Source organism: Dermacentor albipictus, chromosome 9 (assembly GCF_038994185.2).
Source record: "Dermacentor albipictus isolate Rhodes 1998 colony chromosome 9, USDA_Dalb.pri_finalv2, whole genome shotgun sequence".
NCBI classification, from domain to species: domain Eukaryota; kingdom Metazoa; phylum Arthropoda; class Arachnida; order Ixodida; family Ixodidae; genus Dermacentor; species Dermacentor albipictus.
In genome coordinates, this window is record NC_091829.1 from 18,540,971 (window position 1) to 18,558,432 (window position 17,462).

General features: G+C 54.7%; 1 protein-coding gene across 6 annotated transcripts in view; it reads right to left on the reverse strand.

Annotated features, from left to right (window-relative positions):
- Positions 1-17,462, reverse strand: part of LOC139049761 (latrophilin Cirl-like) — a 1,359,947-nt gene that overhangs the window by 137,326 nt on the left and 1,205,159 nt on the right. The window contains exon 1 of one of the 6 annotated variants that reach the window (XM_070525569.1): positions 5,787-6,517. The exons of the other annotated variants lie outside the window; for them this stretch is intronic. Coding sequence (XP_070381670.1) covers positions 5,787-5,862 — 76 coding nt within the window. The 5' untranslated portion in view covers positions 5,863-6,517. Of the gene's footprint in view, positions 1-5,786; positions 6,518-17,462 lie in introns of those variants that run through there. 6 annotated transcript variants of the gene reach the window in all.

Genomic DNA, 17,462 nt, shown 5'->3' on the forward strand with positions numbered 1-17,462 from the left:
GGCGGAAGGCAGGAGAGAGCAAGCGAGTCCATTTGTGGCGAAAGAAAAATAATATAAGCAGGCTCGAAGAATGCCTTCTGTCGTCGCAGCGAGAAAGTAAAAAGCGAGTTTTTGGTCGTGTCGCGTTGCCGTAATAGCCGGGCGAACGAAACGGTAGCCCGTGCCAGTAGCTGCATGGGACAAATAATGCACCTGCGCGATCTACAAATATATTTGCTGGACGGGACGATCACCTTGCGGCGACGTGCTTTCCTGTGTGGCAAGGCTGAAACATTAACAACGAATTTGCATAAATTTAACCCGCTCTCTAAAATATTCATCAGCATCATAGCTGGCTTCTCAAAAACGTCGACAGATGCACGTCTGGGGGAGGGGGGGGGGGGGACTGACTGTACGAAGGGATTAGATAAAGATCGTGCTCTGCGATAGGGACGCATGTGCACAGCACGATCTGTGCAACTGCGTCCCTATCGCACATCGCACCACAAGCTTGAGGTATCGTTCAAATATGAGCGCGCCCTATAGCGCCAACCTCGGAAAAGCTCGATGCCAAACTCTTTTATTTCTGGTATCCTCGGCAACCCACAGTCAGCCGGGGATACCAGGGGATACCAGGGGATGCCGAAGATGCCTATGCTGCTACTATAACTGACAGTGTTTGACCTGCCAAAGCGACAACAGCGGCTAAGAGAGACGCCCACCGCAGTGGATGGGGGCCTCAGGCGGTCAATTTTGACCAACCGGTCATTCCTTAACCTTCACTAGAAGCAAAGCATGCGAACGCGAGGATTCGAACCCGCGACCTCGCCCATGTCAGCAGCGGAACGCCAGAGCCACTGAAGCAACCGCGGCGTGTAGCAGTCCGAGCCCCCAGCAGGGAGGGGGCAACTTTCGACTACTCATTACAGCGAGCGCCCATTTGTTCCCCCGATCACAGGCGCCCACAGTCCCGCATACGGGTACCCGAAATGCGAACACCGCCACGTTTGTGCGCAGCGGACCAGCGGACAGGCACGCAGACCGAGCTCTGGCCACAAGCCGGATACCGGCTGCCCACAACCACCGGACACAAGCGACGTGCCGCGCGGTCCACGCACGTCGGCGGCCGTAGAAGAAGGGGGGGGGTGGCGGCGAACAGGCCGGGAGGGCGGACCGAAGCCACCCGCACAAAAGAAATCGAGCCGCGTGCGCGCACGGTGCTCGCTCTCCTCCGGCGTGCGTGTATATTTGTATCTCCAAGCGAGTTTCGTGACACGTTGCGCCTTTATTGCAACCGCAGCAGCGACTACTGCCGCACTGTGGCGCGCGCGCTTCTCTCTCCTCCCTCCATTGCAGTCTTGCCCGTAGCCGACGCCAGGCGGCGTGGAAAACCGCACAACACGGGGTCTCATACTCGCCGAAGAGTCCGGCTGCGGGACCGTCCGCTACAGGAAGGACTGCAGGCCATCATATGCGCTATGCGCATGCCCCCCACCTCCTCCTTCGGTCGGTGCCTTCGCTACGCCATAAACGGAGCAAATTGCTGGAACGTGAAGAGAGATCTTTCTGGCCTGTCCCCCTCTCCCTCTCTTAGGCAACCTCCTCTCCGGCCGAAAAGATAGATGGACGTGGCCCGAACCAAAGGGGCGGAGCACGACAGGAATCAGGTTCTGCAAGCTCTGTACACGGCTTCTATGCTTCTCCGTCGTCATCGTCGGCGGCGGCAGTGCTCTTCCAAGGGTGGGGGGAGGCTGGGGGGGGGGGGGTGACCAGGATGGAAGAGAAGAAGCTTGGTCGCGGGAGGGCGTTCAAAAAGAAAAGCCAATTACTCGGCGGGAGAGCACCCGGGAGGGCCCGCGAGGCGCACGCTGCAAGAAGGTCCGGCGGCGGTCCGCCGGGCAATGGTGGGCTCCTCTGGCGCCCTTTCCCCCGTATTCCTGCTTCTCCCGAGCTCTCCTCTCGTTCTTGAACTTGGCGTTTCTTTTATCGTTTGTTGCTGCAGGCTCTGCCGCTGCTGCAACTCGCGGCGCCGTTGCATGACTGCGCGGCTGTGCATGTAGTCATGCGGCGGCCGCCGCCAGCGTTCTTCTCTTAAATGGTCTCGGCCCCGTGAAGAACGAAGCGTCCCCGGCATGCGCGTTCCTTCGGGCCGGAGGTCGTTACTGGAGCTGCGCACGTTTATTGTTGATTCAGAGTTCGCTCAAATTCGCCGCCGTCCCCCCCAAACGTTCACCCCTCATTCTCAAACTTTAAAGCGACGCGCCATGTATACGTTCCGGCTCTCCCTCGGGCTTTATTTTGCTCCCGACTCGCTCGGAGAGGAGGGCACTCGCCTAGGTTTCCCACGCCAGCTGGACCACGGGACGTCGATCGGTATGAACAGCCGCTACGGAACCGCGATCGCGCCGGTGGTTCGCGCGCACATTTCACGACGCATTGTTGAAGTTCAACGACGACGTTTCGAAATTACCACTGTGTTGTGAGTACCAAGACGCTCTGCTACCTATAACCTACCCAAGTAGCAAGTGCCTGCCTAAGCAGAGCCAATGTTCGGCCAATGGTGTGCGATGCAGGGCCAACATTCGATTTTCATTCGCTCCTGCTTTCTGCACCTCAAGGGCAACGGTGAAGTCCTGAAAGTCAGCTCGAATGTATGTGAACATTCACGTAAACGCTGTTCTCAACAAAGGTTTCAAGGGAACGGCGTGAACGTCACAAAGAAGCTGGTGCAGAGTTAAAAGGAGACTGCATCATACGCTGCAACTAGCGCCGCGGAGCTAAAAGAGATAGGAAGGCATGCTTCCCTAAAATCTTCGTTAAATATTCAAACACTTTAATAAGAGTGACGTCAGTTCGGTTGCACGTATCCGACAGCAAGCTGCCGGAAGGACTCTGCGTAGAACGGCTTCAGCGTTACGCGAGAAACGTCATGCTTTCTCCTTATCAGAGACTCCCTTCTCGAGATGACGGAATAGATTGCCACAAAGTGCAACGTCACGTGAAGCCTCGTCAGGAAGTGCGAGATGACGGAAGAGAAGCGACGCGTCGACAACACGTGTCCACAGAACCGCGTCTCCGTGACAGCGCGCGTGTATGACGGGCCCGTTAACACAAACAACGGGAGAGATCAAGGCGCCTAAGAAGCAAGGAAGACCATAGGAACGTCCAATCACTCCCCGGAACTGTCATCACCGCGTTACGCCGTCACCCATCGCTCGGGTGAGCGCGCCTAGACAAAAGGACAGCGCGTCGCCAAATACACGGGCGCACAAACTCTTGCCCCGCGGAGCTCCCTGCGACGTCGGTGCAGGAAACGCCTTCTTCGCGCAAGAAAAAGTGTACGAACTAATGCTTCGCTTCTTCTTATCTCTTAATTCGATGGCCAAGAACAAAAGCCATTCACCAAGTCAAACCCACGGTGACGTGGGGTTCCCACACCGTCTGACAGCGCAAGTCGGTTGACGAGGGAGCCCAGCCGAGCCAAGAAATGGAAAGAAAAAAGTCCCACACGAGAACAATGAAGGGAGCCCGAGCGCCCGCGCGAGCGGTTTGACGCTAGGGTCTCCCCTTGCTCCTTTCCTGAGCATCGCGGAGAACAAAAAGAAGACGAGCCGAAACGTCGTCTGCGCCGCAGCGACTTGACAAGCCATCGTTGGAGGCGCGCACAAGGGCGGCGAGCGATCATTATCGCGCTTCTGACAAGTGCATCGCGGAGAGAGAGAGAGCCCCTACGAAGCCCAGGGCGTTCCAGAAGGAAGGAAGCTTAAAATCGTCTGCTGTCTTCAGGCCAGTACTTCTGTTCCTCTGCGAAGTAGCAGAAGTGGCGCTTCCGTGGGAGGACAGACGGCCCTGCGTTTGTGTCGGGTCGTCGCCACGGCGCTAAACGGGCAAGACTCGGCTGAGCGAATTTATAGAGAGGTGGGGCCCCCGCGCTGGGGTGAAGTCGTAATAAGCGGTCTTCTTCATTGCGGTGGCCCCCGGGAAAGACGTCACGGTCGACGCCGCGTCGCCGCTCCGCGCGCGAGTTGCCTCTCTTGATTGGGACCTAGCGTGGTGCATGAAGTCTGCGAAGGCCGCACCATGGCCGCTTATAAAACCCCTCTGCCTTGGGAACAAAGGGCGTTCCTCTGCTTCGCGGCTTTTTTTTTTTTTTTTACTTGAATGTACCGCGAACATTCTACCGAAAGCCCGTGAACCCTGATTTTTTGTAAGATAGCTTATTCGATACACTTCTAAGCGACAGGAGCGTGCATGACGTACTCTTCAAAGTTGAAGGTACAGCGTGCTTTCATCTAACGTAAAATGAGGCAATCGAAAGTGAAGTCCTTTCACGCCTCTAAACGACGGCAAAAGAAGCAAAATGGACTGCGAGATCGCCTAATAAAGGGCGCGCTATTCCGCGATTCTCTTTCCAATAGACAGAATTCATAACGTAGCTCATCAGCACCAGGCTGACATTCTAATCTTGAGCGAATAGCACAAGTGATGTGCAGAGCTCTTTCGCGCTACAGCTAAGTTTAATCAATTCTCACTCGCCAACTCGCCCCACTGTTGGCCGATGGTCAGGAGTCATCATGAAGCGTCTGTCTTTCCATTATTTGTTCTACTAGAAATTTGAACAAAAGAAAAACAGCTCTAATAAAGCGAGTCGTACTGACTGCGAAGCCAGAAGATAGCTGCTGAAGCATTCACACGCACAGTCGGCCACAAAATTTTACGGACCAACAAATCTGAGAAATAGCTTAATGTCTCAGTAATATCAAAACGAAGCCTGATGTTCGCATTTCTAACCGCTCATAATGTATAAGAACAACATCGTGATGTCCTGGTTTACTGGCTACATTTACATGCTGGTCGGCAATTCAGCGTTTTACGAGATCCCGCGGTCGGTAAACTTTTGTGGTTAACTGCACTTGCGAAAGCATATAGCAAGCACGATCAGAAAGTTCGATGGAAGTGCCGACATGACCGACGATTTCGGTAGGACGGAAAGTGGCTGATAAGACTTTCCGATGGCATACAACGAAATCGGATGACCGCCACATTCGGCGTACCGACGAAGAGGGACAAGTAGAGGGACAAGAGAGAAGAAAACACGCACGTAACAGAAAAGTATTGTGAAAAAAAAAAACGGCAATAAAAAGTACTATTTCATGAATACACGTTTGTAACTCGGACATACTAATGCCCCTTGCAGCAATTTCCAGTCGTGCATCTTTAGTAAAGATCCTGAATAGCGCTTTCCTTATAACCGAGAAACTGCAGCGCCTTTTATCACAAAATAATGACGATCGGTTCGCGAAAGAAACATCGTCAATAGTTTTCAAGCGGCGTCCCTAAGTATAGGGACAACGTCGTCTTCGAATTAAAAATTTTCCAAATATGAAGGCCGCATGTTGAAGCAGAAAGAAGGCTTTACAAGAAACCAAAGCGGCGTGGCATTCTAAGCATGCTCTTGTTCTAAAAAAAAATAGAAAAAAAATCGCAGACATGAAGCGCGTGGCAAAATAATCAGTGCCATGTTCTGATCATACAACATGAAATACGCCGCCAATGCATCCGGCGCTGCGTTGACGGCAAAATCAGCTGCACAGGTTAAGGCCGACAACTCCCTTGTAAGCGCACTTCGCTGTCACATCAAACGCACCGCGAGACACATCTGGAAAATAAAGTCCCGCATAAAATGGGACACTGGTTGCTGCCGCTTTTAAAAACCACTGTATCTCTTATGGCCGCGTCTCGTCTGCAATCATAGAAGTGAAACCAATCGGCGACATCGATCACGATCGCAAGAATCCAGAACTCACCGGTCAGGACCGCAGCGGTGGCATCGGCGATCAGCAGGAACACCGCGACGCAGAAGGATCGGCGACAGGTCGCCATCGCGTCGCAGGCACTCGCCGTGTATCCAAAAGAAGCGAGATGGAAAACAGAGGTAGTACGATCCGAATCAAAAGACGTAGCCGATCAATCCGTTCGGGGGACACCCAACACAAAACGACGGGGCAAAGCCGGAGCGAGGTGCAGCCCCCTCAGTGCACTCCGGGCCGTCGATGGCCGGCGACAGTCACGATGACATCGGCGACGACGTCGCAGCAGCAGCAATACCGCGCGAGCCGGCGTCCGCTGCTAACCATCATCTCGCTCCCGGCGTTCGGGAGTGAGCGAGAGAAACTCCGCGCACACAAAAACACGCGCGCGCGCCGCCGCCGCCGCCGTGCACTAAACCACACCAAATCGCGCACGCGCGCGCACTCTGAGCGGCACACGATCAAAGCACGGCCGGAGAAGTACCGTACGTGGCCGATCCACCGACCGGCGAAGGAGCAACTGTGTGCGGAGCAGCAGCACGTCTTCGCGCGGGTCCCGGGCTCTTCTATTTCGAGACCGCGAGGGTAGGCCGGCTGTTCGGTGCGTGGCTTGCGGGGGCAAGGCAAGGCAGTGCTCTCGGGAGAGGCAGAGCCAGGTTCTCCCTCGCCGCGGACGGCGGCTCGCGCTGATGCGATGCGAGAACTTGTTCCGTTCCGGCCGCCCTTTCCGCTGCGACGAACGCCCCTGTAGTTTGTTCGTTGCTTTAATCCCCCCCCTCCCCTATCCCTCTCTCCCCGAGGAAGGAAAAGGGGGGTCACTCAAATTGGGGGGAGGGGTGCCAACGGCAAGGCAGCCCACCACGGCGCGCCGGTGGTGGGGGACCACCGCCACCAAAATCATGTCAGAAGCGGCCGTGATGTGCCTCCCTCTGGTGGCCGTCTGTGGCAGCACGTCGTTCGTTTGGTTCGACGGTTCGATGCAACGGCGGCAGGCACATCGTCGCGGCACGTTTCGCGTGTGTCACGATGACGAGGACTACTGCGTGCGTGAGCCTGGCTGAAGGGTGCGCTTCGTAAGAATCGCGGGTCCTTTTAAGCTGTCCCGGCGAGATGTCGAAGTCGTCGTCTGCTGCTGTTGTTGCTGTTGCTGGCGGCCGCTTCGACGTGTTTGTTTGCGCAGCGCGCGCGCGTTCCTCGTGCGAAAGGGAAGAGAGTCGTGTCCCCCCTTCGAGGGAGAGATGGCCGGCCGATCGCCCCGGTGTGGTCTGCGCGGTGCGCGACGGATCGAGATGCTGATGGCTCGCACACCTGCTGCGCGACATGGCAGGCGAGCGCTGCTGCTTCGATTTTGCAGGCCCCCCGATCGAGTCGCCCGTGCCTCGCACGACCGACTCCGCGGGGATTCCTCTCTCCGAACCCGTGTTTCTTTCTTATGTCGTTCCGTTCGTTGCAGTGCCGCACAGCGTTTCGCGGTGGGACGCCCCGCATTTAGATGAGTGCTGAGTTGGGGAAAGGCGCGCAAACGCGAGCGTGCCCGAAGTAAGACGTTGGGCCTCTGCGGAGAGTCGTCGTCGTAGTCGTCCACTTTATAGGCTAACGCTGACAGGCCAAAGGATCGATAAAAGAAGCGCGTGAATCCCATCTTTCCTTTGGTCTCTTATTACCTTCGACGGCCCCCGGTGCGCTATTGTCTCGCCTCCCTGGTCTCACTGCGAAACGCGCACACTTCGATAGCGCGCCCCGGCAAACGTGACGTCAGCAGAAATAGAAGTCGTACCGATGCGTTTCGATTACGGACCGCCCCGGACGGCCCACACACTGTGTTGGCTTGAAAAGATGGGGGGGGGGGGGGGGGCGATTGGGAACGCACGTCCCTCCCGCAGTGAGTGTTCCACTGAGCCGGGCATTATTTTCGCCGCGTCAGCTGCCAATCACGTTCGACTTCCTTCTTTGAACATAGAGAGGTACGCACAGCTTTGCCAGGCGGGTACACCGGTAGCGAGCAACACGTGGCAGCAGTAGTATACTCTTTGTGCTTTTCTACGTCCCACTGAGAGAGGGGGAGAGAGTTTTGACTCCTTCTCACGAAGTCGGCACGCTCTAAACCAAGACGTCAGCGGCGCTGGTGGTACGCTGCCAAATCTGTCGCTCCTTCCTCCGTCGCGAGGCATTCATCCTACGACAAACAAGGCGTGCAAAAGCTAGAGAGGCAGCAAAGAGGAAAACAGAAAATAAACGACGCAGAAAGAGATTCGCGACTCCTGTAGGAGTCGCACGAACCCGCGTCCATGCACTCTGCCGCCGAAAAAGAAGGGGGCCCGCTGTGTTCTTGGGCAGCGGTATATAGTATACTGGTGCGTCTTTTGTCGGCGTACGGGACAGCGAAAAGATGCGTTCGACTGTTCTCCCTGCTCTGCGTGAAACTGTTGGGAGTGCGGCGCTTCAGCGGAGGAGAAAATAGAAAAGAAAGAAATAACGCCGATAATGGGGGGGGAGTCGAAGGAAAGAAAAAAGCGGCCTCTCCGTCTCAGAGACACGGAGCCCGTTTCTGGAGAAAGTAAACTCTTGACTCCTGTGCCCGTTCAAGGTCTCTCAGTTGTGTTCGACGTTCGGTTCCTCACAAACAGTCGCCCTTCCTCGCTTGACAGAGTACCGGAACAAAGAGAAGCTCAGGAGAGAGAGAGAAAAAGAAAGAAAAGAAAGAAGACAGTGTCCGCTTCGCACTCCCTGGGGTGGTAAGAGCCGCTTCGGGAGGAACAAAAGCCAAGACCGGGGCCCGCGAAGAAGTCTTTTTCGCTAGGAGCCGGCGCATAATCCTCCTTTGCTTCCCTTCGCAGTAAATTTCCGACCGCCTCGCGAGCTTGCCTGCGTGCGCGCGCGGCTCGACTGATGAGCTCCCAAAGTGAATTAGTGTCTTGGGGCTATTTCTAGCAGTCCCGGAATGAAGGCGGAGTGGGCTCGCTCGGGGCGTGCGAGCCAAAGTGGGAGGTGCCCGCCCCCCCACCCTCCCCCCACGCACACACACGGCAGGCACACGTGGCCAACTCCGCGAGAGAGCGTCAGGACTCCCAAGACTGCTGCTGCACCTGGAAAGAGGGTGAGCCCGTATAAGAAAGAGGTGGAACAGCGCGCTGTTGTCGTGAGAGCGTGATTGCACTGTTTCTCTTGGTTCAACCGGAGAGACCCCCTCCTCCTTCCTCGTCCTTTGGACGACCACTGCCTCCCCCCGCCTCGTCGTCCCAGACGTCTGTCCCTTCTCCTCCCGGAGGTTCCTTTCGCAGCGTCGGAACTCCCGAGTCACGTCGAGACCCGACCCAACCCCACCGCCTTCTTTGTCTTGCCGGGCACTGGCGTGTAGGAGCGGTGCTGATCATTTCCAGCTGAGCCGCTGGGACAACACGGCCGTGACTCTCCTGCGTCGAAGGAGGGAGAAGACCATCTCCGAGGGAGGTCCTCTCCTTGTCTGCCTGCCTGTCCGGTGTAGCAGCACGCGCTCGCTCAAGCCGGGAACAACGGGAACCGAGGGGGGGGGGGGGGAGGGGGAGGCGTCTCGCTGCGGTGCACGCGCTCTTGTCCCGGAGAGAGCGTTTGGGGAATCTACGTTAACTAGACGACGGCATTCAACTACCCACGCGGGGGACGCAGTCCTTCTTGCGGGACGTGGAAGAACTGATGCGTCGAAAGACGGAAGTCAGGGGTGGCCTTGTGAGGGTAGGCTAGTTCGAAGTGAAGCTGTCATGCTGTATACACTGGCTGGTAGAAGTTTCAAATCCGTTGGCGGCGTGGAAGATTGAACGAGGCGTGAGTGTGTAGCGTTGCTGCGATGTACGTATACAATGCGCCCTCTTAGAGAAGCTTTTGCGTTCGTCAAGCGCTCTCACGTAGCGAGGCGGCCGGGCAGAGCTGTGCAAGAGTCAGGTGCAGCGCAAAGACCCTGTAGCAGGTGTAGGCATGAGCGTGTCAAACGGCAGAAGTCGTGCCATGTCCGCTCAAAGAAAAGGCGAAGTAGAGTTGTCAAGGACGCAGTGAGTAAGCGCATGCCCTTGCGAGGAAAAAGGGCGAAAGAGCCGGGAAGTTCACGTTGCAGTGGTGCATGCTGCAAAAGCCCGCCTGAGGAATTCCGCCTTTTTAATCCTTCTTCAAACCACGCGTGTTAATCTAAAAAAAAAAAAGAAGTACAGAATTAAGACGCACCTTAAGGCAGCCTTGTGCCGCATGTGAGCGCAGAGAGTTGCCAAAGCGACAAAACCCTGGAGCAGTGTACAAGCGGTCAAATATGGCAGCAGGTGTGTCTCCTTTCTGCTTTCGCCGTTACAACGCTCCACACTTCGCAAACCAAAGCCACCAGAAGGCACACAACCTGGAGCAAATGACAGAACGATTATTTAGCGCGGGTTGAATGATCGAAGATCCGGTAGCTTTAAATTCAAGCGAAACTTCAACATGTGCGGGAAGCAAAACGGCGACAACGTAGCCTAACAAACAAACAAGCAAACAAACAAACAAGCCTAAGTGCAACGCAGAATCAACGCGGCCCTCGAAAAGCGCGTTTCCGGCAAGAAAGTTGCGGAGGCAAATTGTTTCTCCACGCGCACGCATCTTCGGAGAGGCACGCACGGTGTCACGGTGCTTGGCTTGAAACGCGACCAAGGGGGCGTATAGTGGGGCTGCAACGCGATCAACACCGATAAGCCTATTTTCAGGTTCGCTCCTCGCTTCGGGGCAGGGAGCGAACGCAAGCTGGCAACACACAAACAAACGACCTCGACGATGACTAGGGGGAGATAAAGCCGAAGTTACATCCTCTCATGAAGTTAGCGCGGAGCTCGCGTTTGGAGACGGGGGGGAGGAAGACGCTCTCCAATCGCCACATCTGCGGCCACCGGCGGCACTCTGTCGGCTCGCGGGCGACGCGTCGAGTGTGTAAAATCTGGGCGAGAAATCTGCGCTCCCCGCGAGGAAAGCCCGGGCCGGGCGACGACCGAAAAAGTTACAGCTCGCTGTCTCGACCAGGGCCAGCGCCTGGCGCGTCCCCCCTTTTGCTCAAGTTCGAAGGGATCTGCGGAGGAAGATGCGTGCGTGTGTGTTTGCAAGGCGACGTCTCCGGTTTCGTCTTTTGAGGCTGTAGCCAGGGCAGCGTGTGCGAGGTGCTCGCAGGAAACGCGCCACCCGCCCTTTCGACAGAGTCGGTGAGCGTGTGCGCGCGCGCGCACGGGCAAACAAACACACAAACGCGCGCCTCTTGAGTTTGCCCTCATTACGAGCTCATAAGCTGGCCTCTCTGCTCCCCGCGCTTGCTGCAATCACCTTCGTCGCCTTCGTCGTCTCGACGGAAGCGGAGGAGTCGAATTCTCGTCTGCCACTCACATGCCCTCGCCACAGTTCAATACACTCTTTGCTCACTCCCCCTTCTACCTTCTTTCCTGCGCCCGCACACTGTCCAGTTAAATATGTGCAGCGTTGCGAAGGCCGCAAGACGTTATGTGGCAGCCACAACTGCTGGCTTTCGAGAGCGATTATATAGAACAGGGAGGCTGGTTAGCGTTGCAAACACTGACGGAAACTTGGGTTCGTGTAGGAAAATGAGTAAAAGATGGAAAAGGGCTCGATGTTCACAAATAGCGCCTTAAACGATACGTCATTAAAGATGGGACGAAGTCCTACGTGCTGTATATTTTTGCGTCATGTTCCGTAACCATAACATGAAGACTTATTGAGTGTCATGTCGTCTGCTCACGTAGCAAGCTTGATCGTTACTGCGGACGCCGGCGTCACCCTGGAAGGGAATCGCGTTAGCAAGGAATAGCGCCAGCAGACGACTGCGAATCAGTGAAGTTTGGGATAATGGACGAGTTTATTGTTATTATCGCGAATAACGCCTTGCAATGCGGCTCGTTTTGCTTGTGCTCTAAGGCGCGCGGCGTAATTACAGAACACAGCTCTCAGTAGCGCCCTCTGCTGTCACTGGTCGATGCGCGCTCTACGACTCTCTGACCAAACGAGTGCTGCGGGACTCCGCAAGGCGGACGGAGTCTTAAGAAAGGAATAACTTTCATTCACCCGAAAGTAGCATGAAGCTGCACATGAAACCAACTGGAATACTTAAAAAAAGAAAGCATTGCAGTTCACCAAAGTCAGTTCTGGTGCCAGGTACCGAACCCGGGACCATACTATACGTCACCCACTACAGGAGCGGCTTCTTTCAGTGCTCTGCACGGTACTATCGGAAGGACGTACACTTCCCCCCTCGGCGGCGGCGCTTCCTAAAGTCTCTGTCGCCCTTTCTTTCTCTTTCAACTGCCGATGGCTCCGGTAGATTTCGAGAGTTCAGGGTGGGGAGAGTAGCGAGTGCGCGAGCTTCTTGACGCCCCCCGAGGGCGCGCGTGCGATGTTATCGGGCGCTGACGCCGCGCCGAGAGCTTTCACCGCTAACCTCTCCGTAGGAGGGGTCGTAGTTGCCGTCGCAGCCGTGTTCGGCGCAGGCGGCGGATGCCACTTCCTCCTTTGTTGCCACCGCTGCTTCTTCATGTTCGCGTTGGCTTTATGCCTCCTGGGCGCACGTGGCTATTGGCACCACAGTTTTCACTTTGCTTTCCTGCCCCCCCCCTCTCCCCCCTGCAGTACCCCTTGGGTCATCCCCTCCGATCCGCCCGTCCGGTCTGTTAAAACTCTCCTTGTACACACTCGACCCCCAACTTCCCCTTTAGATTCCTTATCTCTCGGGAGTGAATAGGGTTTCAACAGATTTTTTTTTTTCCTGGAAAATGAAGATTACCCCGTGAAGTGCTACGTTAGGAGGCTTCTTTCAAGAGGTTAACTTCCCGCATGCAGTTCCATTTTCTGAGAGAAGCCAAGGAAGTTCAAGGCCAATGTCGGCAGAGCGCTAGCAACTTTGTCCGTGATAGGCGAGTGCTGCCGGGAGACGGTGCCCGTTGTGTTTAGTCGCAGAATTTCGCGCTACTAAAATAAAGCGGTAAAGCTGTGTCCACGGCGTGCTCTTGTGCTCGAAAAAACTAATTTTATTTATTGATTTATAGTCTGTTTGCTGGCTTTATTTAAAAGCTGTGGGAGGAGTTGTTATCATCGCCATTGTGTCACTATTACTTCGAATGTAATGCAGCGTGAATGTAATGTGCTATAAAAGAAAAAAAAAGATTCGATGGGGGGGTGACTGCCTCATGGCGCTTATGCCATCTGAATTAGAAATATGGCTTTTGACGACGTATAGGCGGACTAAGTATACAACTTCCAAAACTGACGAACAGTTGGAGGGAAACCGCAGTTAAACGCCTTTATTATTTATACGAACCCTAGCGGTATATTGAGCTTCAAGACCACTCATCTCTATCAGCTGCCTGCCACAGCCGGTCGACCTTGCAATCTTCGTAGGTACTGCGGTTTCCCACGCCTCAATTTCATTGGGGGGCGAGCAGGCACCAGCAAGAATCAGTTCACTTGGTGGCGCCTCGGTTTCCCAAACGCGCGTTTCCGCCGCCGCTTCCCCGTTATTTTACGAGCGGTAATGCGTAACGCGTATCACTCTATCTACGTCGGTGATTACGAGCGAATCGCTCAAGGGTCCTCCATCGCGGCGCAAGGAATCACCGCGAGTGTGGAAATCCCCCCGCGCACCCCCAGCTGCTGCTCTGCTTACCTCCCTCTCTTTTCATATCTGTCGCGGCCTCGCCTTCCAAGTCTTCGCCGCCCCACTTTCCATCAGTTTCGTTTCGTCCCTCCATCCGGCTTTCTCCAGAAGGAAGAGCGTCACCACCTCATGCCCGTACGCTTTAACGCTGCCAGCCTGCCCCGACCTTCCTTCACAGCGCGCGGTGAGTGAGGCGGCCGCGGGTCCGGAAAGGGCGAACGGGCCAGAACACTTATCGAGTGCACTTCGGAGACCTCCCCCCTTCCCTCATTCGCACCGCTATAGCTACAGCGGTCCCGAGAACCCCCCGAGGGGGGATATCGAATCTCCCACACTTTTGGGGCGCGTACAGCCACTCGGCTCTCGTGGAAGAAGGACCCCTCCGGGACGGTCCCAGCCGTCGACGACGCCGACGGCCCTCGCTGAGGGCTCGCCCCATGCCGCGGTACGTTTGTTTTTCGAAAAGAAACTCGCTGAAGAAGAAAGCGTTCCCGTTCATTGCCGCACCACGCTCGCAGACCAAAACTCCTTCCCTCGCACTCTTCAGCGGGGACAGCTAGTGCAAGGCTGCAGAAGCCGGCAAACGAGAGGCGAGAGAGAGGAAGGCCCTCGGTCAGCTATGGCAGGCCGGCAGGGCTGTTCAAGTGTCCCACATGTGCGCGCCGAGGGTTGGCGCCTGGAGGGCGTCGTAGTCAGCCGCGGGTACCGACGGGGACCAAGTTTACGACCACGTCCTCCCCCCTCCGCGGTTCTTCCTTCCTTTCCCCTGCAACATACGCCGCTGGTGCTCTTGTTGAGTCCTGCTCAGTGCACAAGCCACAATCCCTCCCTCTCCCTTTCCTCCCTTCCTTCTCCCGCCTGTTCTCTTCCTTCCACCACTCCACACACGCGTGCCCTCACCACCTCACGAACAAACAAACAAGGCGCTCCACGAACACACAGCGCTCTGCACAACGCTTCCTTTTGTGTCCTGTTTATATAAAGTTCTTTTCGCTCTTGTTTTCGCCGTCATACAGCAGTTGTTTGCGCCGTTCCTCTACCATCGCCCCTTTCCCTTCCCACGTCTCCCTCCCTCCCTCCTTCTCTCTCTCTCTCTGTGTGTGTGTGTGTGTGGTGCAACGGTTCTTTCTCCCCGGGAGCAGCCAACCGATGGCAAGCTAACGTTATCGGCTATACCGCTCGGCGCCAGAACCGGCAAAGCAATAAGGGGCTGCACGCGTTTATGCTCCCCCCACCCCTCCGGCCCACTCTCGTTGCCTTCGTCCCTTGGTCGTGATCGAACGTCCGCGGTGGGTAGGGGAAAAAAAAAAAAAAGGTCCAAGTGTCCGGAAATCCTGCTTGGGCTTAATACTGCCGCCCGGCGCTGCCACGCGTCGGATGTCGACGCTTCTCTCCGGTCGCGTGCATCGTGTATGGACGCATCGCCGTCCTGTAACGTTAGTTTGTTGCGTCGGGGGTTTGAGGCACCGCAAGCCGTGAGCATCAACGCCTCCTTATAGATGCGAAATTTATGCAGCTTGTACACTGCCTGTAGATTTGAGGTGGACTACCTCTCTTACGACATTTTGTATTTTTGTTTACGTAAGGTCTGCAGATTGTCGTAGATGAAAGTCACTGAAAAGTCTATTTGCCATATATTGCGGCCCACAGATTCTCGAATTTGCGGCTTGTAGAAGTTCTCAAGACATTAGTCGGCAAGTCGTCTGAGGTCGTAAGTCTACAAGACTGTGGAGGCCATATTTAGAAACCATGTATAGGTAAAAATAGAATACGCATTTTATCTAGTGGACATTGGAATTTTAGCGGAGTTTTAGCGAACTGCCTCGCTGTCTCATGGACTGTCCTTCCACATACAGAGAGAGTAAAGGCCATCTAAATATAAAGGTAAATACATTTATCTCGTGTGATCTGTCGCGCGGCAAAGAGACATCGAAGTAGGTTACCTGCAGTAGGACCAACTACATAAGTCGACAAGAAGTGGAAGAAACCCTGTCCAGATGTGTCTAGATTTTCTATCAACTTTTATATCGACTTTCTACAGAAAGTCAATAGACTTTCTTTATACATTACATAGCAAAGCTTCCACAGACCTTACACAACCTAACTAAATACGGTTTTGCGACGACAGACATGCGTACGCGAAACGGTGTTGACAGGCTGCCAGGAGGATCGAGCGCCGCGAGGAGACGCAAGACATAAAGATGCGAATCGACGATGAGCCCTGGCGGAGAATGGCGGAGCCAGGTATCCTATGGCCACTAGACCACGCCGGCAAGGAGGGCGTGATTTCGGAGTGGGCCCAAGAGAGAGACCGAAAGGGAGAACGGATGGCTGCTTTGGATATTACATACACACGCCGCGAAGAGAAAACGTTATTGCCTCTGTTCTGAAGAGCTCGCCGGGCGTTATTTGTGCTGGGAGTGGGCGCACATAGTAGCAATAACGGCGGAGAATCTCGAGGTCGACTCACGAAGAAGAGCGCGGGGGACGATCTGCTATAGGAGTACGGGTCTGCACCGTCGTGGACAGAGGATGGCCAATAGGCGCTGAACGATTCTGATTTCATCTGTTTTCTCTCAGGGATGAGTCACATTATATAGGGGAGTCGGTCGGTCGTGTGTAAACAAAAAAAGCGCAGTTTCGCCCGAAAGGCGAATCATCGATTGCGATGGCGAAATTAGCGGACAGCTCTACGAAGTAAGTATAGTAGTTTTATCGGCCATATAAACTTGTAAACATAGGCATACTAACTAAATTGACAAGCGTGGTGTCACGCGCACGCAAGCAAACATGAACACGTCTCACTCGGTGACCGCGGAAACTCGCTGTGAAAACGGCGCTGTGGGGAAACTGCGGCAGCAGCAGCGAGCGAATCGACCTTCCTGCATCATTGCGGATTAAGCCTCGAAAACACAGCGCAGCGCGGACTCTAACCGTCCCAGATGGCTTTCAAGATACAGCGGCCCGGAGTACAACGCTCCCCCTCCCTCCCCTCCCCTCGAAGCCTTGCGCGCGACGGAAGGCGGCGCGCTCGCTTCCCACTTACCTCCGCTGCGCGCGCGAGAAATTTAGCCGCCGGCGCCGGCTCACCTTCGCGCCTTTTCACTCGCACACACAGCAAAGGGCGCGGGGCGACGATTTTATCGCCGCTGGACTTTATGCAGAACCTCACGACGACGGCGACGGCTGAAATGCGCCGGGAGTGTCCATATAATCGCTATCGCAATAAGAGCCTTTTAGCAGCGCATTACACACGCGTACCGCGCGTGCCCCAGCTATAACGTTAGCCAAGCTGATCAACGAAAAATAAAGAAGGTTAAAAAAGAAAGATCATGGCGCACAATACCATTACAAGACGTACGATGTTCGGTCGTCAGAGGACTGCAGACCGAACACTATGGGTCTAGTTTTATAGCTTGCACCGTGTTTTATTAACATTTTTTTTTTCTTTTGGTTGAACAGCTTGCGTAACGTTAGCTTAGACAGCCTATCTAGCACGTCATACATTGCATTAGTTCAACGCGCGCACGCAGGCTGTACCACTTGATTTAATCCGGCCTGCCCAGCTTCGAACAATTTTTTTCGTAGTCGCACTGGGTTCCAAACCTTCGCCCGTAAGTGCACATCATATAAAATGCCAGTGACAAAAACAAGATAAAAAGTGGGGACACAGATGTTCATTACTTGAGAAGTCAGCAGTGAAACCCAGAGTGAGAAGTCTTTCTCTTGTTTTGTTTGTCACTTTATTCTGGTCTCTTCGTCGGTCTATATAGCCTTTCTGCCCCCTCTCCTTGCAGAATAATATTTTTTGTGAATACATTTACTACAGAAAGCCTCCTTGCTTATAAATACTAAGAAGTTCTATCTGTCTCTCTTAATGGAGATGGTTTGGCGCGGCAACAATGCTTGTACTTAGTGTTTTGCACGAACACTGGAGCTAAGCGATTGCACCATACCGGACCTAACTTCTCTTGTTATTACAGGCAGCAATCTCTTACGGGCACCCGTTCGATTATTTATGACTGTAA